The 23,191-nt window shown below is 41.7% G+C and overlaps 1 protein-coding gene across 1 annotated transcript in view; it reads left to right on the top strand.

Annotated features, from left to right (window-relative positions):
- The first annotated feature begins 4,227 nt into the window (after nt 1–4,227).
- The window catches only part of lamc1.S (laminin subunit gamma 1 S homeolog), an 89,370-nt gene continuing 70,406 nt past the window's right edge, over nt 4,228–23,191 (top strand). Inside the window, exon 1 of the mRNA XM_018260970.2 lies at nt 4,228–5,068. Coding sequence (XP_018116459.1) covers nt 4,693–5,068 — 376 coding nt within the window. The 5' untranslated portion in view covers nt 4,228–4,692. The remainder of the gene's footprint in view (nt 5,069–23,191) is intronic.

The raw sequence follows: 23,191 nt of genomic DNA, 5'->3' as shown, positions 1-23,191 counted from the left end.
ACAATAGAAGGAAAGAAATGCAGTGTTTCTTTTGACAGGGGACACGGAGCAACATTACTTTGGGGGTTTACTGGTATATTTAGATGGACCTTTCTGATAAGGCTTACTTAGTTTTAATCTTTCCTTCTCCTTTAAAGAAATTCTAGACTTATAGTTGGCCTTCTGCCTTATAGTAAGCATCCCTTTCCTCCTTACACAATAACAAGCCCACTGTTCACATCTTGAACAAACTTGCAAATCATTTGAAAAAATATGGAACTGTTGGGTTGTGTATAGAAATAATGATTGTAATAAAGCAAAAACATACATCTATGCAATGGCATATACAGTATATTGCTTTTACCACACAAATCCTAGGAAATCTCTCACCCCTGTTTTGAACAGGAAGCCCACTGAGTCATTAATTGGTTGTTCAACACAATGACTGGTATCACTATGAGTATCATTGCCCTAAAGTACAATTTCTATATTTTGATGCTGAACATCATGAAAAGAAATCCTCATTTCCAGTTCTGTTACAGATCTCTTACAGATGCTTCCTGATAGACCTGTTGGTCTATAGACTATAACACTCTCTAAAGCTGCCCACAAGATAAAGTCATACAAAAAGAAGATTTGCACAATTTTCACACCGTATGTGAAGTGTCCTGACATTTTTCATAACATGCCAATCTGTCATCAATTGGACAGGTAAGAAAGTTTCTGTCCAGTAATGATAATATCTCTGCATGTATTTCCTAGATTTGTCTGGCATGACTCTTGTATGATTGCTCTGTCAATTAATGGCCACAACATTGTCCGATTTGATTTTTCCTACTTATTTTAAATCTGCACGTCTATGGCCAGCTTAAAGGGGTTTTTCACCTTCCAGACATTTTTTCAGTTGAGTTGTTTTCAGATTATTCTCAAGAAATAACTACTTTTTTTTAATTGCTTTTCAGTTTTTAATTTTTACCTTTTTTCCAAAATCTAAGTTTAATGTTCCTGTGTCTGGTGTTTCAGTCGGTCAGGTCAGTAATTCAGGTGCAGACTTTAATGGTTATAATTTTGCTACATTTAGTTGATACATTTCTCAGCAGCATCTCTGGAGTATAAGGAACTATTGTATCAATTATAACAGTTGGCTGTAATAAAACTCAGGGATTCTGCTCAGTAGGGACAATGATAAGAAATGTATCAATTAATGTATCAGTTTAGAACAGTTTACAGGGTCGGTGATCCCCCTCCGAGATGCTTTAGAAGGAACATGAAAATTTACACTTCAATATTAGAAAAACAGTCACACATAGAAAATAGAAAGTAATTGAAAAAAGTCTTTATTTCTGGAAAACTATCTTAAACCAACTGAACGGGGAAAAGTGTTGTAAGGTGAACAACCGGCATCCTCCTGCAGCAAGCGGTTCTCCGCCTCTGCGAACTGCAGAACTCAGGTGTCATTCTCCACGGAGCTCTGCTTGCCGGTCAGTGCAGATTCGCAAGAATTCTTCCCGGACTTAGACCCACTGTTCTGCTGCCCATCTGACCGATTACCGGAGCCATATGGGGCCAGACTGTTGGAGTTGTGCTAGAACTTGGACAACACTATCTCCGGAGCAGCGCTGCCACTAGACAGCGGCTGTAAGGACTGTGACTCTAGTTGCTGAGGGGTCGCATGACCGTTGTACCTGCAGCTGCTCATGGCTATTTTCGTGAGAGCGTTACTCTCCTGGTGCTGGCTGATGCTCGGACTTGCCTGCAGCCGGCTGTGGCACTAAAACTAATACTGGAGTGTCGGGATGAACTGGCATGGCTGGAAGGAGTGAGCTCATTGACGTTCAGCTGGTTGTCCTGCCTGGACCTGGAAGAGCAGGACGAGAGAGGAGAGGAGCCGGTAGTGAAAAAGACTCGCTGCCTCTTTAACCATAAGAACATTTTGGAGCAAAAGTTGGGTTCGGCACGGGCTGCATTCTCTTTGCTTTCGAGTATTCCCCTATACGTGAGGGGAACCAGGAGCAGAGAAGCGCTAACAGCACTGGTGCAGTCCTTGCCACCCAACACTTCCACTGGCCCAGTGCTCAGGAACAGTAGTGGCACACGGCTTTACCCCATGGTTCCGTCTACCCTTGTATCCTAGACATCTGGTTGGCTGCCTGTTTCTTACCAAGGACCACGCTCCTTCAGATGCTGTCAGTAGAATATGGCAGATAGCCAGGGAGGAGAAATCCAGCGCCGCATGATGGATCATCTCCCTGTCGCCTTTTCTGAATAGGAGTGGAAGCATTGTTTCTGCAAGTTTAATTTGTCTTGGTGTTGTTTTTTTTTTCAATGTATACTAACACATTTTTTTTCAATTTTTTTGATGTTATTGGTCCTTTAAGGGTAGTGGCACAAAGGAAGATTTGTCGCTCGATATTTCGGTAAGATTTGTCCTCTCCATTGCCGGTAATTCAAATCGCTGACAGTGCCTACGACATATCACTAGATTAATTACAGGTGATCGGTATGTTGGACATACTGCCAGAAATTTCAATTACCAGCAATGGAGAGGCATTTGAGAGATTTGTCATCTGCAGCCGCGTCATTGTCATTGCGATTGACAAATCTTCCATGTGCCACTAGTTAAGTTCTGGCCCTTTCAGGCCTGTGATTCATAACTGTACTGCTTCCACTGGAATCATTGGGAAGTTTGTAAACAGAGTTGTCTGAGTTCCTATGTAAATAATTACTCAAAAACAATATCCTGGAAGCTACAAAATATAAAAGTCAAAAAATATTTGATTAAGTAAACATAATAAAAAAAAAAATGGTACATACTGACCCTCCAATAATCCACTCTATGCATTTCGTACCCTCCGATAGTTAGTCATAAAAGGCACTTATGACTAAATACGTGAGGGTACGAAACGCGTAGGAGGGATTATTGGAGGGTCAGTATGTATAATTTTTTTTTTATTATGTTTACTTGATAAAATGTTTTTTTACTTTTATATTTAGTAGCTTCCGGGATATTGTTTTTGAGTAATTACCTTAAAGTGCCTTGGGAAATGTGGCAAAGTCCTGGAGCTTCGGTTGCCCTGTGTGGACTAGACTCCCCCTATATTAAAAGTTATTTTCTTATTTACCTAAATAAGCCGATCTGTGCATTAATTGCATCTCTCTAGATACTTTTAACCCAAGGATTTGACAGATGCCTACCTTCAAGGAGTAACTGCCTCTCAATATCTGGTAAAACAAATTAATTCTAATACTAAACAATTTGTATCAAGATATAGGAAATTGAAATCATCTATAGCCACATGGAAAAGCCGACCGCTTACTATACCAGTAAAAGTAATCAAATAAAAATGCTATTTTGTCTAAATGCTTCTATGGTTTATATAACTCCCCAGTAGTAATCCAAGGAAAAATGCCACTTCATAAAAGCAATTATAACAGTCAAAGAGCAAAACTCCCATAATATCTTTTAATAATCCAGCTCCCTCTGCTAGGGAATATCTGGGGCTACAATACCTATATATTAGATCTATATATTAACTACTACCTAGCAGTCAATTTTGGGATATATCAATTGGTTCAGAAAGGATTACAAAACCCAAATGTGGGCCTATTATGTTGTTCCCCAAAAGGTGTTAACTGCAAAAGAGAATCCAGTGTTCCAGAGCTGATATGCAATATAAAGACAATAGGGGTCATTGATCAACGCTGGGCAAATTTGCACATGGGCAGTAGCCCGTGGCATCCAATCAAATTGCTGCATTCATTGTTCTACTTGCCGCTGGCTTCAAAATGCGAATCACTGATTGGTTGCTATGGGCAAATTTGCCCCGTGTTGATAAATGAGCCCCAATAATGTGTTGCTGTGGCATTAGTGTATTGTGCCGGCGCCACTTTGGTTTGAAACCGAATTAAACAAGGCTTGTTAATAAAGACCCTCCGCCGGTCCATTGTCTGACTAATAATCTGCCAATAAATTGATAATTCACAGTTTGCTTTCCGCCTGTATCCCTGCGCAAGGCCAGTCTTCTTGTAGCCCCCCATAAACAGCCAAGTGAGCCTGCGCCCTAGTACAAGCCACTCGCACCCCGGCCTCCCGGCACAATTACACTTTCGCTCTTCCAACAAGAAAAAGTCCGTGTGAAAAGAATTCCGGGAGCTGCACTTTTCCAGTCGCCGTCTCATTGCGAGTGACGGAAAGTACGAGGAGGAGGAGGAAGGATTTAATGTGAGCGTCTCATTTGCATCTCTTCCCCACCATGCCTTGCGTACTCCCACCCCGAGCCCTCGGCCGGCCCCTCATGCCCAGTAGGAACAGGGAACAAGTATTAGGATTGAGTCCCCCCTACCGGAACCTGATTCCGCCCCGCACTATTAGGCAATATCCCTGTGCCCCAGAAGGATCCGCTGTGAGAAGTGTCCCGCTCCAGCAGCTGCGCAGGGAACAAAACTTCCAGGGGACGAGTGACGGCAACAAGGGATCCAAGTGAGACGCGACACGGCCAAGGAGGCAGCCCGGATTGATCGCAAGTGACTTCTCCGCATGTGCAATAGGCTGAACACTTACCGACGCCTTCAAACTTTGCTTTGGGGGATCTCCAGCTCCCACACCCAGGAATAGCCCTCCCCTCCCGCGGAGTAAGGCGCGACCCTCCCATCTCTGACCTTCAGTCGGGAAGTTCCAAGTCGGCTCCAGGAGGAGGGAGCGGCCGAGCCCTTATGTGCTGGAGGATGCGGGCCCCGGTGGTGGCCGTGATGCTGCTACTGCTCGGGACAGTGCGGGCCGCAATGGATGAATGTTATGAGGAAGGGAGACCCCAGCGCTGCATGCCCGAGTTTGTGAATGCGGCGTTTAACGTGACAGTTGTAGCCACCAACACGTGCGGCTCTCCCCCGGAGGAGTACTGCGTGCAGACCGGAGTCACCGGCGTAACCAAGTCGTGCCACACCTGCGACGCCAACAACTTTCACCTGCAACACGGCGCCGACTACCTGACTGACTATAACAACCAGGCGGAAATCACGTGGTGGCAGAGCCAGACTATGCTGGCCGGGATCCAGTACCCCAACTCCATCAACCTGACCCTGCACCTCGGTGAGTTATGCGTGTTTAGCGCCCATGCCATTGGTCTCCTTTAATGACACTTCCCATCATTCCTGGAGGCCATTGCAATCCAGTAACATCAGGTGAACAACATGTTGCAGCTTCTATAACCAGTGGGGCTAAATATATACATTATAGTCCTGTAAGGCACCAGTAATAGCCCAGACTTGTCTCTCTCACACACTGTAAACTTTACTAGTCTAGTGTCCAATATCAGCAGCCACCTTGCTTCCCAGGCCTTACTCCATACATGTCCTATTTAGTCATGGCTAGTGCCTCTCCTGACCCTTCTCATAATAATATTCTCATATTCAGCCCACTGGGTTTGGAGGGAAAAAACTCTAGTGCAACAGTCCCCAACCTTTTTTGGCCCAGGGACAAGTGTAAAACCCGAATTTTTGCAAGGACCAAAGGAGCATCAAATTTGGGTGCGTCCGCGTCCAATTCAGCATGTCAAGTGCAGGCTCGGCGGCCCAGTTCAGGTATGTCTGTGACCCTGCACTGGGCCACTGCTAGGGTTGCCACCTTTGGCCAGGTGGCAACCCTAGTCACTGCTGTAGTGGGCTGTTTGTTCAATAACTGCATTAGTGAACCAGTGTGATTTTGGGCTAAAAAGATGTTTCAGCATGTCTAATGTCTTCTGGTTGATCAAAGACACACATTTATTTGTGGAGCTCCATCTGTTAAAGTTGGACAAAAATTGCTGCCTGCACTTTTCTTGACCACCAAATTCAGTTCTGATTGCCTAGTGCGAAGCCATCCACCTACCACCTTTTGCGTAGTTATTAGCTGCAGGGGTTGGTTCTGTTTGTGAGATAAATTCACCTAATTTAGCTAAAGTCCAATGAAGATTTTTGGTGTAAGCAAGGCCTATAAACTCAAGTTGAAGGGATTGTTCTGACTATAGTCTGGGATTCTGGAAGGATGTGGGCCTGACCATTGCTTAACATGCCAATTATGTGGCTTTGTGACGTTATTGTGATAGTCACTTTTTATCTGTAAGTGGGGCAAAATCCAGACCAGTTATCTCTGCTGAGGTCAGGTGCACAAGGGCAGATTCGGGGAGATCTAGTCGCCTGGTGACTAATCGCCTCTTCTGCGGGGCATCAATCTCCCCGAACTGCCTTCCACCTGCTAAAATGGAAAATCGCCTGTGCCAATGCACTCTCGCGCGCTTCGATTTCCAAAGTCGCCTGAAGTTTACTCATGAGGCGACTTCGGAAATCTAAGCGCCGCGAGTGCCATTGTGCTGGCATTTTCTCATTATAGCAGGCGGAAGGCAGTTTAGGGAGATTGTCACCCGCAGAAGAGGCGATTAGTCGCCATGCAACTAAATCTCCCGGAATCTGCCCGTATGCCCCTGCCCTTAACGGTAATGTCACACTGTGAGGGTAATAGCCTCTTCTTTGGGGCAACTAATGGCCTCTTCTTTGGGGCGACTAATCTCCCCGAACTGCTTCCCCCTGTCTTCCGCCTGCTAGAATGAAAAAATGCCTGTGGCATGGCACTCGTGGCGCTTCGTTTTCCGAAGTTTCCTCATGAGGCAAAGAAGAGGCGATTAGTCGCCGGGCGACTAAATCTCCCCAAATCTCCAGGTGTGACCTTACCCTAAATGATCATCTGATTTACACTTGATTACATAGATATGAATGGGAATGCAGTTTGCCTTGCTATCTGTGGCTGCACAGCAACAGCTCTTTTCAACACATGGAGTTGAATGTGGTAACCCAACCATAGGGAGCCTAGTGATTTTAGTCTGAATAAGCATTAACTGTGCCTTTATTGTATCCTTCCTCTGACACAATTGCAATTTCAGTTTTTCAGCTCCTGCAAGCATTGTATTGTGGTAACTTGTCCTGTGTTTGTATGGTCCGTATAAGGCCTTTTCAGACACTTTTGTACTTTGTTTACGCTGTTTACTGTTTTTTTTTCCTTGCAATAAATTCTTATTCTTTATATATTTTTTTATATATGGGGGGGAAAAAAAAGTTCAAAAATGTGTTCTGTCCCAAACAAGACTTTCTTGTGGATGGGAATGATCACAAAACTTTATTTGGTTTAAAAATAATATTCCGTTGTCTAGGGACAGGCAAACACTTAGGAAAAGTGCAGTCTGGCGATAGTCTGTCTTTTACAGCTGATGTGACACACTCTTTCCTCTGCTGATGGGAATATGTTGGTAGAGGAAATGCCAATAGGACAAACTATCTGCATTGCTTTGTGACAACCATTCTAGTGTACCGAAAAGGTTTCTGTCTGAAATATATTTTGTGTGCCTAGTGACAGGTGAATGCCACAGAGCAGCGTATTAGCAGGTTTCCTCTTCGCTAACTTTCATTGATGCATTTGTGAATGAAAATGATTAATAAGTCAGCGCTCTTGCTGAAAAGACCTAAATGATTGACCAGTTGTAGCTAAGTTACAACAGCCTACAACTTTGAGGGCACAATCGCTTGGGATGTTTTGCACCTGCACTTTCTTCTTCAGTGCAGGAGACAAAATGTTTGATATTCCCTTCCCACCAATATTACTGTAAATTTCCAGTGGAAAACAGGTACAGGTATAATAGCCAGAAACACATTATCTTGTAAGCTCCAAATTTCTGAAGGGCCATCTCCCGTAGACTTAAATTTAAACCAATAATTCATATTTGTCATTTACTCCCCTTTTCTCTGTAGTAACAACAGTGCCTTGTAGTCGATATAATTACTCCATATTGGAGGCAAAACAAAAATTGGGGTTATTTAATATTTAAATGATTTATAGTAGACCTAAAGTATGTTTGTGACCCAAATTATGGAAAGTCCTAGATCTCAAGCATTCTGGATAACAGGTCCTATACCCGTATGGTCGATTTATGTCTTAAATTAATTTTCTAGGAACACATGATTTCTCATTTGAATTCTAGAACTGCTTAATGTGCTTAAGAAAAATAACAAAGGATTGTTTAGCAGTTGTATTCAGCTCCATGGAACTCCCTGACATAATGTCCTGGGAACACAATGTGCAACAAATTCTGTGACCCATCGCTGTCACACTCGCAGTAAAAAAGTAGCCATGAGGGTAAATATTTTGTTAGGATTGCTGTCACTTGTTGGAGGTGCCTAACTAACCCCTTCTTGTTGTGAGTAGCGAACAGCTGTGTTTGTATGTGATATTCACCTATTAAGGGCAACCCATGGGAAGCAATTGGTAGAAGACATTTGCCCAGCTGCCAAGCCTGCAATTCAGGCAGTCCAAACACCCTCTGCACCCTTTATCAATATTTTCACTAGAGATTTTATTGGTCTGACTATGAGGATGAGTGAAAATTATCCTCCTTATGAAATTGTATTGCAATTGAGCAAAATGAGCATATTAAAATAATATTATTGATGTGAATGGGTGTGCGACTGACTGCTCTTGTTCCATAAAGTTTTAGCTCAGTGTTGCTCTAGTAGTAGTATTAGGCTTTGCTGGAGTAGATCAGTGATCCCCAAACCAGTGGCTTGCCAGCAACATGTAGCTCTTGGCCCCTTTTGATCCCAGAGGCCTTAAAGCAGCTCTTTATTTCTGAATTCCTTGACTGAAGGCGAATTTTGGTTATATAAAAATCAGGTGAGCCAAAGACGTCTCCTATAGGCTGCCAGTCCTCGTAGAGGCTACCAATAGTCAATCACAGTCCATAACTGGCATCCCAATGAACTTTTTTCATGCTTGTGTTGCTCCTCAACATTTTTATATTTGAACGTGGCTCATGCGTAAAAAAGGTTGGGGGATCCCTGGAGTAGATGATCATCAGAGTTAACAAAGCCTTACTGTAATGGTAAATGCCTAATTTTACATGTGTTCTCTATATAGGCAGTGATTTTTCTTAATCAGTTTCAGCACTTGTACTTAAGCTGTATACTCACAGGCTTAAAATCTACTAGTATAGACCGTTTTCAAGCAGAGGAGAAAATAGGACCTAAGCAACCTTACTTGATCTTAGATAATTCAGATTTTGACGGGGCATGTTAGTAGATGAATATATTTGTGCATATAAGTCATCATAGTCTGAATACATTAGTGTCTTTCTTACAGATTTATTCTGTGAACTGGTATAGCCAAAATGACTAGTGTTCTACTATCAGGTTATTCTGGCTGTATCTATAGTATTTCTAGGTGTGACTTTCTAAAGGATTGGCTCTGTAGGGCGATTGCAAACATGAATAGCATTCTCTGTTATCCAAGGGCTTAACAATTTTTTTAAAGAGCCCTTTAATGGATTTTTCCCTCTTCACCACACCCCCTTAAAAATGAATGACTGACTGGTGCAGAAATTAGTACCTCCGGGCCGTGCAAGTGAGCACACCAGCTGTTATCACAACCTGCTATTAAATGCAGACTGAGCTTTTGGACTTTATCTGCTTGTGTGAACTCTGGACTTCACATAAAGTTTATGGCAAAAGTGTTCAGGAGTACAAATCTCAACACACATGTTCTGTCTGATGAGATGAAACGTTAGACATCATGACACAGTTTTGTAAAGTTATGTCTGGTTGACAATTACTTGGTTTCCACAGTCTAGTGAAAAACCTTTGAAACAAATCTCAGATCTGAATAACTTTGTTGGAATGCGGTGCAACTTACTGCTGATCAAAATGTCTTATATTTTAGATATTGAATTGGCTTAGGCCCTCCAGCACCCATCATTTTTTAGTACATTTATTCTTTAATTTCTTTCATTGTATTTGCAACCTGTAAGCAGTTGTAAAGCTGAAAACAAATCAGTAATATTATTTGACGTTCATTAAATATGTTTTGTCTGTTTGGTTTAATGATCAGTTTCCTCAAAATCATCTTCAATGTGACTATTACATAAGCTTGTTTGGCACAAATCACGACAAAGAGCAGCCTGTAATTCCATTCTCACAAACTCCCATACTGCCCTGTGGTTAATTCAGAAGCTATCAAGAACTGTGATTGACACACATGCGGATGTTAGCCAAGTTTTCAGCTTGGTTTTTAACACAATCCGATCGCTAAGATCCGCATGTGTGTCCATGCCCTATGCTTAAATTTGTGCACATCAGAGGCTACTTGCTGATATGCATGGCTTTGAAGGACCGATGTAAGTTACATCTTAAAATGACAGTGCTACACTGTTATTATTTTTGTCTCTCTTTGACACTTTGAAGTAACTATAGACAAGTACTAGGATCCTCCTCCCTGTGCTGTTTGTACTTACAGTAGTGTTTATAGACTGGGCCAATTAGTACCCTGCAACCAAGCTGCAAATTGACCAACGTTTCCATCACATCATAGTAATCTTCCTCAGGGAATTTAGACTTAGATTATTGATTGGTGGCCTCTTTCTCTAGGAAACCGGATAAAGCTTGTGAATCAGGTCAGAGACCCCACACGTTGACTTAGAATAATTTCTTTGCCTGATTTTAACTACTGTTTTCTACCTTAAGAAGTGCTTTCACTGTATTTGAAAAAAACCAATTATAAGGTGTTAAACTTAAATTATGTAATTGAAATAAATCTGAAATAGTCACACAAGTTGCAAACACTTATATCTATTAAATAATACAACTTGTTTTATTTTACATTAATTCAAATTGGTATTTAAAAAAAATAAAACATATTACTAATCCAATTTGCTTTATCAGTTACCACAGCCTGTTAAGGGCACACGGGCAGATTCGGGGAGATTAGTCGCCCAAATGACAAATTGCCTATTCTTTTTGGTGACAATCTTCCCCTACCTTCCGCCGGCTATAATGAGAAATCGCCAGTGGGATGGAACTCTCTGCGCTTCGTTTTCCAAAGTTGCCTCACGAGGAAACTTCGGGCGACTTCAGAAAACAAAGCTCCGCGAGTGCCATCCCACTGGCGATTTCTCATTATAGCCGGTGGGATGGTGGACGAATAATCTCCCCAAATCTGCCCGTGTGCCCTTACCCTTAGAAAGATGCACAGACAATTTGATGTAAGTGTGATTTTGTGTTAAACTGTGGCAGCACATGCATATGTATTTCTAAATGCCACAACATGCCCTTTCATATAAGAACTTGTCTTAAAGCTTTACTGTTCATTTAATGATGGAACAACTGTATGTCAAACAGTGCAGTATGTTTTCTGTGCAGACACCCACTGCAGGCCTCATTGGCTATTGTTTATGTGCCTGTAAATAGGAGATTATTCGAGCAGCCTCAGGCTATTAAGTGATGTCTCTGGTATGCCTGGGAGAAGAAACGGCTATATACACTCCTACATTTTCTACATTGTCTTTTTTTCACATGCATTAGAAATGTTGGTTGTGTTAACCTGGGCTGAACAGAATGACTGCCTGTAGTCTAATGACACAAAATTGTTTGTTTTCACAGCAGCAGGCACTGCAAAGGAGCATTTAATAAAACATCCTCTGGGAATATTTTTATTCACTATGTATTACGCTAAATTGCATATTAAAGAGTTATTGTATGATAATTTTCTTATGGTTTGGTTTTCCCAAGCTTCTGTGATTGTGTTAGCCATTCCAAAGCGGAAACTAATTCAGACAGGCAAAGCTTTTTTGTTGCCTTCTTTAGATCGTTTTATGAATCAAAGATTCCAGGGCTCATACACACTGCAGACTTCTGTCCAGTTCTCAAAAGAGTGACTGGCTGAATCATTTTGTATCATCCATGTACCTGGTCAAATCAGAATAAAGTTGCAAGCTTGGTATAACATGCCAACAAGTCTTTGCATACTGCATTTGTTAAAAGCGGTGCTCGCTAAAACTGCATCAAATGTTATGGAATTTATTCATCCGTTAAATTCTTAAAGGAGACATTTTGTGTAAAAAATAAGAATGTACCAGCGCATTATACTCATTTAGATATAGAAGAATTGTGCTTTAAAAAGTAATGTTTCAGGCTGATTCATTGAATATTGCAAAAACCCTAATAATCCCTCCCTTCTCTTCCACTTCCTGCTCCCTAAATTCCCAGACTGTGCAGGGGAACCGGCGGCTCTCAGCTCACTGCACTGTAGGCCATGAACCAATCAGCAGCTAGCAGGACCTGATAGGGAACTGAAACCTGTCTGTGCTTGTGAGACTGCAGGGCTATGATTGGCTGTCCCCCTCCTACTGTACTTCTGGCAGGGACCGTTATGACATTCCCGCCCCTCATTTGAAACAGACCGGGACCAGAGAGCTCCAATAAAGGGGCTATTTTTAAAGATAATATTAATTTTTAGTACCATGTAAAAGCAACACCATATACTTAATTATAATTGCCTACAAAATTAGGTTTTTTTTTCATTTATCCAATATGTTTCCTTTAATTTACATAAAAAAGGGGCCATGACTTGATGTCACTGGGGATTATTCAGCTGAATGGGGCCATAAAATTAAATCTCCATAAAAGCAGCGTAAAGCCTTTCCGAAAACAGAAGGTATTTGATTGCCATATACATAGCATTTTTTTGCCTTCCTCTGGATTGTGTAGCAGTTAGGCAGATAAAAAAATAAAAAAATAAATAACTAAAAGGTTGAACTTGATGGACGTGTGTCTTTTTTCAACCTTACTTACTATGTTACTATGTATAGCGCTGCCTTAATACCAAAAATGAGAGTTTAAATCTCACATAAGGCATTATGGGAGGAGACATGCAAATCACTCCTTTATGTCCCTTTGGCCAACTATGCCAACCGCTGGTTTTATAGCACCGATACAGCCTAATAGTTCAACACCATATATCCAAACTTGCAAACAGCCTGTTTGGATCTTGTTAGATCTCAACAGTGCAAGATATTGAACATGGCTTCTGAGTGGGTAGAACTTGGAGAGTAACGAAGTAGAGAACCTAAGCTGGTTAGCCGATCTCCATAGAAGGGAGACCTCGAAGTCTAGCCTGTTTTGCCTTTCCAACATTGGTGCTGTCCTGTATCAAACACCGTTCTTCAAGCAAAAAAGGATAGTACTGTTTTGTGCAGTACAGGAAAATTCTGTACAGAAGTATACCATATACATTTATTAAACTGCTTCCAGAAAATATTTGAACTGACAAATCAGTTGTATCTTCCACCACTTTAAAATTTATTTTGAAGAGGCAAAGTCCCATCTGCTCTGTAAGGGCAGTGACACACAGCATGTTTGGATCTCCTCAAAAGCGTGCAACAAAACATCAGAAAATACCTTTGCATTAGTGTCAGTGTGGCTTTCTGGTGCCAAAAGATTTGAATTGTGTAAGCAAAAAGGCAGTTTTTGGCACTTACGTTGTTCAGATATTTTGCCACCAGTGAGCCACAGTGATACAAACACAAAAATGTTTTCTGATGGTTTGTTACATGTCCAGGAAGTAGGGTTGTTACCTTTTCTGGATAAAAAATACCGGCCTTTGTTTATATTTATCTTTTTTCCCTATTAACATTGGGATCAACCATCATTTTTACCGGCCAGGCCAGTAAAATACCAGTTAGGTGGCAACCCTACCTTGAAGAGATTAAGCATTGGCTACAACACCATGTTCATTGCAACAATATGTGCTGTCCAAGACAGATTTTGCCAATCTTCAAGGGTGAAGCTAAGCAGAGGTTGTCCCTTAGTCAGTTAGGGCAGAGACACATGCGAAGATTCGGGGAGATTAGTCGCCTGGCGACAAATCGCCTCTTCTTCGGGTGACTAATCTCCCTGATTTCGATTTAGAATCTAAATCACCGGTGGTATGGTACTCGGAGCGCTTCTTTTTCCAATGCCGCCTGAAGTTTCCTCGTGAGGAAATTGCAAAACAAAGCGCTCCAAGTGTCATCCCGTTGGCGAGTTAGATTCTAGCTGCTTGTAAGACAGTTCGGGGAGATTAGCCGCCTGAAGAGGCGATTTGTCATTGGGCGACTAAATCTCCCCAAATCTTCGAGTATGTCTCTGTTCTTAGAGGTAGTCACAGAAGTAGTAGGCTAGTGCCAGGCTAGTTAATTTTTCACTGTTTATAAAGGCTGGGGGGAACCAATTGGCTGCTCTTTAACCTTGCCACAAAAAAGGGTCACTTGTTGGGCATTTGTTTTAAACTAGTATAGATATTAGAACACCTTTTTATCAACAAACCTTTTAATTTTCAAACACTGAATGTTATTGTTTCCTACTTGGGCATCTGCTTACTTGTTTCTGTATAGGATTTTATAATGGATGCATCACAGTATTTTAGGCAGGAAAGCGCTGAGAAGTTGCAAATATTTCTTTGTTTTTGCGTGAAATCAGTCATTAGAAACCAGCCATGTTTCTTGGCCGGAACTAGGAAAAACATCAGGAAGCAAAGGCCTGGGTCAGGGACAGGGAATATGTTGTGTATTTTTGGAGAAAAGATGGATGGGATGAAAATACACAAGGATTTTTCAGTCTGTGTCTTCTAATTTAGTAAGCATTGGGAGTTTCCAAGTCTTGGACTAAAGTCCTTTTTGTGGCATTCCAGGCTCCAGCCTCTTTGTAAAGAGATAAAATGCAGTCTCATCCAAGGAGAAACAGTTAAGACAAAGAGCATGCTGTTTACAGTTGCTCACAAATGTTGAGACCGATTCAAAGCATGTGTCCTTGTTCTGTTTAATGAGATGAAATTTCCAACGTGCAAGTACTCAGAGGCGGAACACAGGTCTCTGGAGACAATTAATCATGTTAACATCATAACATCTGTATTTCCTCCAGTTTTGTTGACTAGCAAGATGTTTTTTTCCTTGCATATCTTTACATTGCTCCCACGCCTGATATTAACCAATCTGTTTCTGGCTAGCATATTTCTTGTGGGGAAGCTGGCAAATAAGAAGAGATTTGGTGCCTGTTGTTGCATCTGCTCAGTCCGCAGAACATTTATACAGTTGTAATTTGGAAGGTGTACCTCTCTTTGGCTTGATGTTCTGTTTGAGTAGGCACAAAGAATGTGTCCAGTTGAATGATAACAAGTTATGGTTATTCTTTGTGCTCATTAGTTTTTGTCTCCAGGTTTTATTCTTGTTAAAGACAAGTATTTTGAAGGAATTCCAGAAATCCTATTGGTGATGTCACTCAAGCAGTAATTTGCAAGGCATGCACTTTCTTGTATCTTGTCTTGTCAATCTCTTAACCAAATTTCCAAGAATCTTCATAGACTTTCAGGCAAACATGGTTTCTGTAGTGTTTACTCCACACTCCTCTTAGTCATTTAGAAAGAATCTGCCTTGGCATTCTGTCTGAAGGGGATGTTAGCCAAGTTGTGGCTTCTTGTAATAAATCTCCCTGGAAGTTCTGTTCCTTCCGTGGTGTTAAGAATCCTCTGCTATCATTGTTCTTTCCGGCCCATAGATAATGTTACTTTACTGCATTTTCCTGATATGTGATTTCTACCCACGGTTTGTTAGTTTTGAAGAAGGAGAGACTGAGACTTTGTAATGTTATCTGCTTTTACCTAAAATACAAATTTGCTTTCTAATTGAAAAGTCTGTACGCGAGTAGTTACTACAAGGCCAAAGTGTATTGCAGCTAACCTCTATTATGCTCTACCTATAACTTAATGTACATTATTCCCATAAAGTGATACTAACACAAAAAACTACTTTGCAAATATTAATGTATACAAAAAGTTACCAATAGGTAATATTGGTAATTTTTCACTGATAGTCTTGCTTTTGTAAGTAATTGTTTCCTGAAGTTCCTAAACCTGTCTATTCCTTTTTAACCTGAGATTCTAATGTAAATGGACTACTGCAGCACAAATATGGCAGCCCCCTCATAGAGAGACATGAGGAAAAATAAATAGGTAATGTAAAAGCATCAGGAAGTACTTTTATGGAAAAATTATAATGCTCATGCAAGGACAAAAATATGATACATTGAAATACAATTTCATTTCATGTGTCAGTATCTCTTTACGTAAGCATCCTATCTCTTAGTGGTAAGGATGGTTCATCACAGTATATACACAAATATGCATAAGAATGCTTGGGTCTTGGGTTTGAATCCCCATATTCATACTACCATCCATCTTCCGGATTTTCGTGTAGTCTTCTGGTCTCAATGCCAATTTGTGTGTGCACAGTTGATGCTGATTCCTGACTTGGCCCAACTGCGCATGCGCCGGCAGGCTTTGTAATTGCGAAGAGACCCGAAGACTACATGAAGATCTGGAAGATGGCAACCTGGAGCTTCACTGCGTTTCTCTGCATTTAAGGCTCAGAAAGCACATCGCTGGGAGGGGGCCGATGTCCGGAAGATTAGGGGGGCTTTGGTGGTGGCGGCGTTGGTTCTCCTTTAAGCCTACTAAAGAAGTAGTGACATATTGAATCAACCCAATACAATTGTGTTGCTGTAATATGAGTTTTTGCAACTTCATTATAATCAAGTACAAGGTACTGTTTTATTATTACGAATTTACCATCAACTAAAAAGACCAATTTGCCAGGAAAACAAAGGGGAGCTGCCTGCTTGGCCCTGCAAACATAGATAGATTGCACTGGGACCGACAAAGATTTTTGACCTGACCGATCAATTTCTTGACAGATGTCGGCCGAAAAATCGTAAGATGTACGATCGTTCAAATCCCACTAACCGCACGATAATTTGAAGGATCGGTCGGGCTTCCCTAAAATCGGTCGTTCGGCAAGAAGAATCGTCGCGTCTATGGGGAGCTTTAAGGGCACTATTGCTGATCCAGCTATGTGCTAGGCAATCTTGGTATTTTCTTTTTTAAACTATCATACTTAGGGTGAGAATATTTATGGAGCTAATTACATGTTCATTGATTGGTGTGTGTGTGTGTGTGTGTGTGTGTGTGTGTGTGTGTGTGTGTGTGTGTGTGTGTGTGTGTGTGTGTGTGTGTGTGTGTGTGTGTGTGTGTGTGTGTGTGTGTGTGTGTGTGTGTGTGTGTGTATATATATATATAAAAATACTTGCCGTCACTGCACTCACCACTCATTTGCGTCAAGGCTGGGTGCTAACCAAAAAATTATAAAGTCCAGTAGATGAAAGCACTCACAGCTCTGTTGTAAAGTTAAAGTTTAAAAGGTTTCTTTATTGAACCCACATCAGATCAACGCGTTTCAACCCCCACAGGGCCGTCATCAGGATAGTGCAACCAAGTGAAACACCCATTTTAACTAGTGATAATCCAATCAGTGATGTGTGATCGTGATTACATCATCATTTATCTATTTAACCCATGGCATACCAACTTTAACACCAGTAAATTCATATTTTAAATCTCAATCATTATTTAGTCAGATTCATTTCTGTTATTAAAAGACACAATTCATCATATAAATACCCATATAAATACGGACCTATTAAATACAACAATATAGATAATAAATTAACTAGAGATATGATAGACTGGGAATTAATATCTCGAGAGTGATTAAATACAATTAAAAGTGATTAAAAAATGATTAAAAATGTGAAAACCATTTCATTATAAGATGAAATGAATAAGAGAACCCAATCCCACTGATGGTCTCTAAGTTAAAACCCAAGTACCATCCGTGAGATAGTCCTATAAGATACACTGTGTATAATCCCTACTGTGCAATGTTGAGAAAGTGCCATGTGCCCACATCGAAACATAATATAATATATCATATGGCATCATCTGGAGACCCAGATGATTCACCGTAAAAATTCACACAATTACATTAAAAAGTCTTCTCGACTCAATAGTCCTTAATTTCAAACATTTAGGGGAGATCATTTTCAATTTACGGAGATTCTGGAATACATGGCAATATCCAAGAATAATAGTTACTATAGTCGGATATAGATTACAGTCGATTATTAATATTTTCACCCTTACTAGGGCCAACAGTATCGGTGGTGTAGGAGGCATTACGGCCATCTTATAGGAAGCATGATAGAGATTGCATCTCATTTAACCCCTTAGGGGAAATAGTGTCCAAGGTTCCGATCCATCTGGCTTCCTTCTGTAGTAGGATCTTACCCCTATCACCCCCTCTTCTGGGGGGTGGAACACAGTCAATTAACATTGCTCGCAATGAGGGGAGTGAGTGATTATTAGTCAAAAAATGCCTAGCAAGAGGGGTGTCAGCTTTCCCATTACTCAAAGCCATGCGGATCACTGATCGATGATTGTTCATCCTTATCCGAAAGGATGTAACACATTTGCCAATGTAGTATAGGCCACACGGGCACATAATACAGTATACTACATATTCAGAGAGGCATGTCAAATTATGACGTATCGGAATTCTCTTACCGGTGTGGGGGTGAGGGAAGGTCCCCCCTGTCAGTAGGCACCCACAGGTTTTACACCCACCACAGCGGTAGCACCCAAGTTTACCCGCCTTAAGCCAGGTTTCACTTTTCTCCTTCCGCAGATCCGTCTCCATTAATATGTTTTTCAGAGATCGTCCCCGCCTGTAAGCACATATAGGAGGAGACATATCCGTAAATGGTAGATTTGTATCCAATTGCAATATTGGCCAATGTTTTCTCATCACTGAATTCACCTGTTTGCTCACAGGCATAAAATTAGTCACAAAAACCATTTTGTCATCCCTTTTCACATTAGTCACCTCACCCACTTGTCCAACTCCAGCATTTTTGCATGCTCTCTCGAGTTCTCCATTGAGGAAGTCCCATTCATATCCCCTTGTAAGGAATCTATCTCTCATTTCCAAGGCTTGTGTTCTAGCTGTGTCCCCATTTGTGTTAACCCTATAAACTCTTAGGAACTGGGTGTACGGGATTGATTTCAGCACTGCAGGCGGATGAAAACTCTGAGCGTGTAGCACCGTGTTACGGTCTGTATGCTTGCGAAAAAGTGTAGTCCCCACACCTTTAGGGGTACGGAATAACCTGACATCCAAGAAATCAACCATGTCACTGTGACAGTTAGCTGTAAATCTGACCGGGGTCGACAACTGGTTCAAATGGGTTACAAAGCCCTGGGCGCTACTGAGGTCCCCTCGCCAAATAATCAGAATATCATCGATGAATCTCCGATATAAAAGGAGATATTGACTGAAATTGGGATAAATATATTGGTGCTCAAAAGAGTCCATATATAGATTGGCATAAGAGGGGGCCACATTAGAGCCCATGGCGGTCCCTGTCTTCTGTAGATAAAATGTCTGTTCGAATCGAAAATAATTACACTTTAAGACCAACTCTAATAGAGTACATAAGAAGTCGATTGGTGGATTCCCACTGTGTGTAGCCTCTAGTGCTCTCCTACATGCCAGCACGCCCTCCTCAGTAGGAATAATTGTATATAAACTACAGACATCTATTGTCATAAAAGTAGTGTCTTCTGGCAATGTGTCAATTTGTTTCAATGTTTCCAATAGTGCTGCCGTATCTGCCACATAAGAGTTCATGCCAGTACATAAGGGCTGCAAATGACTATCTAGAAAGCATGCAACATTGGAAAACAGAGATTCCCTTGCTGATATGATCGGTCGGCCGGGTGGAAAGGTGGAGTCCTTATGTATTTTCGGTAACGTATAGATTATAGGACATTTCGGATATTTATTCATCATATATTCGCCACAATTTCCACTAATCCACCCGGCCGAAACCGCCATCTGCAGATGAACATCCAGCATAGCTTTGAACCTATTAGTGGGATCTCCAGACAATCTCTCATATACATTACCATCAGACAATTGTTGTAACAATTCCTCCCTATAATAGGATTTATCTAATAGTACCACTGCACCTCCCTTGTCCGCAGGGCGTATTATCAGCTCACTATCATTTCGCAGTGAAGTCATGCCATCCCTCTCATGTTTGGTCAAATTGGAAAAATACTTATTGGTTCCTTTAAGTATCTCCGAGTTCTCCCTCTGCACTATGCCACAGTATGTCTTAATCGAGGTTGCTGTATTAGGGGGATCGAATACGCTCACTGGTCGAAATCTCTCCTTCTGTTCAAGTTTAGGTTTGTCTTTAAAATGATCACGCAATTTCAATTTGCGCTGTAATCTATACATATCAACCTCCAAATCAAAGGCATCATTCTTTGTCACTGGTACAAAAGACAAACCACGAGACAGGAGGGAAATTTCACCTGGATTAAGAGCGTGCTTACTCAGGTTGAAAATTACTGTAGGGGCTTCCTCGGGGGTCTGCCCCTGCGGTTTGCCACCCCCGCGCCTGATATGTTTTCTCCTCCTACCGCTCCTAAAAAAGGAGTTTGTGAACGACCAGCCACCGGTGTCGCCTCCCGTGTGGCACATGGTAAAGAGTGTTGAGGAGTATCAGGATCGGAGTTAGCAGAATCGCCAGAACTATCGACCGTGACTAAATCTCTTGGTTTCCTAAATTTACGTCTGTATCTTCTGTCTGTATCCGACCTCCCTATCAGCCAACCATAGACCCTCCGGTCTTTGTAATCCTGATTTACTTTTACCACCTTAGTTTGTTTAAACAAAATCAGTTCCTGCCGATATTGCTGAATACTAGTTTCCAATTTCCGTGGCCAATTAATTGTCTGGTCCGCCCTTAAAACAGATAAAGAGCGTCCCTCTATTTCATCAATTTCAGACTTTACTCTAGCAAGTTCCCTGCCCGACTCCTCTATTACCAACAACATAAGGTCGAGGGAGCATTTATTCAATATACCGCACCAGCGGCTACAGAATTCTCCATTGGAGCGCCCAACCGTTGGGACATTTTTAATCCTAAAACCCCTCGGTATCTTACGCTGACGGTAATAGTCTGAAAGATATAGGCCATGCAGATTGAAATCAACCTCGCGCTTCTTAAGAGTATTCAACTGATTATATATGTCTTTGGGGAGCTTACCAGCCTGCTGCAAAACGACTGAATCCGTGAATAGAATCCGTGTAGCGTCTTCCTGTGTGAACGCGAACTCTCGCGTTGTATCGACGTCAAATGCGGTCGTTCTAAGCGCTTCCTCCATTTAGCGATCGTCTCCGATTGTAATGATCTCCCCAAAAGAAGGATGTCCCAATTTCCGTTCCACTGAGTATGCGGTCGTACAAAGTATGTAATCTTGTGGCCAATTAATTCAATAGGGTATTTAAACTGGGGTGCATGTTCTAGACCTCTCGGTCATATATACAAAAATACTTGCCGTCACTGCACTCACCACTCATTTGCGTCAAGGCTGGGTGCTAACCAAAAAATTTTTCTTTTGGGGAGATCATTACAATCAGAGACGATCGCTAAATGGAGGAAGCGCTTAGAACGACCGCATTTGACGTCGATACAACGCGAAAGTTCGCGTTCACACAGGAAGACGCTACACGGATTCTATTCACGGATTCAGTCGTTTTGCAGCAGGCTGGTAAGCTCCCCAAAGACATATATAATCAGTTGAATACTCTTAAGAAGCGCGAGGTTGATTTCAATCTGCATGGCCTATATCTTTCAGACTATTACCGTCAGCGTAAGATACCGAGGGGTTTTAGGATTAAAAATGTCCCAACGGTTGGGCGCTCCAATGGAGAATTCTGTAGCCGCTGGTGCGGTATATTGAATAAATGCTCCCTCGACCTTATGTTGTTGGTAATAGAGGAGTCGGGCAGGGAACTTGCTAGAGTAAAGGCTGAAATTGATGAAATAGAGGGACGCTCTTTATCTGTTTTAAGGGCGGACCAGACAATTAATTGGCCACGGAAATTGGAAACTAGTATTCAGCAATATCGGCAGGAACTGATTTTGTTTAAACAAACTAAGGTGGTAAAAGTAAATCAGGATTACAAAGACCGGAGGGTCTATGGTTGGCTGATAGGGAGGTCGGATACAGACAGAAGATACAGACGTAAATTTAGGAAACCAAGAGATTTAGTCACGGTCGATAGTTCTGGCGATTCTGCTAACTCCGATCCTGATACTCCTCAACACTCTTTACCATGTGCCACACGGGAGGCGACACCGGTGGCTGGTCGTTCACAAACTCCTTTTTTAGGAGCGGTAGGAGGAGAAAACATATCAGGCGCGGGGGTGGCAAACCGCAGGGGCAGACCCCCGAGGAAGCCCCTACAGTAATTTTCAACCTGAGTAAGCACGCTCTTAATCCAGGTGAAATTTCCCTCCTGTCTCGTGGTTTGTCTTTTGTACCAGTGACAAAGAATGATGCCTTTGATTTGGAGGTTGATATGTATAGATTACAGCGCAAATTGAAATTGCGTGATCATTTTAAAGACAAACCTAAACTTGAACAGAAGGAGAGATTTCGACCAGTGAGCGTATTCGATCCCCCTAATACAGCAACCTCGATTAAGACATACTGTGGCATAGTGCAGAGGGAGAACTCGGAGATACTTAAAGGAACCAATAAGTATTTTTCCAATTTGACCAAACATGAGAGGGATGGCATGACTTCACTGCGAAATGATAGTGAGCTGATAATACGCCCTGCGGACAAGGGAGGTGCAGTGGTACTATTAGATAAATCCTATTATAGGGAGGAATTGTTACAACAATTGTCTGATGGTAATGTATATGAGAGATTGTCTGGAGATCCCACTAATAGGTTCAAAGCTATGCTGGATGTTCATCTGCAGATGGCGGTTTCGGCCGGGTGGATTAGTGGAAATTGTGGCGAATATATGATGAATAAATATCCGAAATGTCCTATAATCTATACGTTACCGAAAATACATAAGGACTCCACCTTTCCACCCGGCCGACCGATCATATCAGCAAGGGAATCTCTGTTTTCCAATGTTGCATGCTTTCTAGATAGTCATTTGCAGCCCTTATGTACTGGCATGAACTCTTATGTGGCAGATACGGCAGCACTATTGGAAACATTGAAACAAATTGACACATTGCCAGAAGACACTACTTTTATGACAATAGATGTCTGTAGTTTATATACAATTATTCCTACTGAGGAGGGCGTGCTGGCATGTAGGAGAGCACTAGAGGCTACACACAGTGGGAATCCACCAATCGACTTCTTATGTACTCTATTAGAGTTGGTCTTAAAGTGTAATTATTTTCGATTCGAACAGACATTTTATCTACAGAAGACAGGGACCGCCATGGGCTCTAATGTGGCCCCCTCTTATGCCAATCTATATATGGACTCTTTTGAGCACCAATATATTTATCCCAATTTCAGTCAATATCTCCTTTTATATCGGAGATTCATCGATGATATTCTGATTATTTGGCGAGGGGACCTCAGTAGTGCCCAGGGCTTTGTAACCCA

This window comes from Xenopus laevis, chromosome 4S (assembly GCF_017654675.1).
Source record: "Xenopus laevis strain J_2021 chromosome 4S, Xenopus_laevis_v10.1, whole genome shotgun sequence".
NCBI lineage: Eukaryota > Metazoa > Chordata > Amphibia > Anura > Pipidae > Xenopus > Xenopus laevis.
This window is presented reverse-complemented; position numbering and strand designations above follow the sequence as displayed.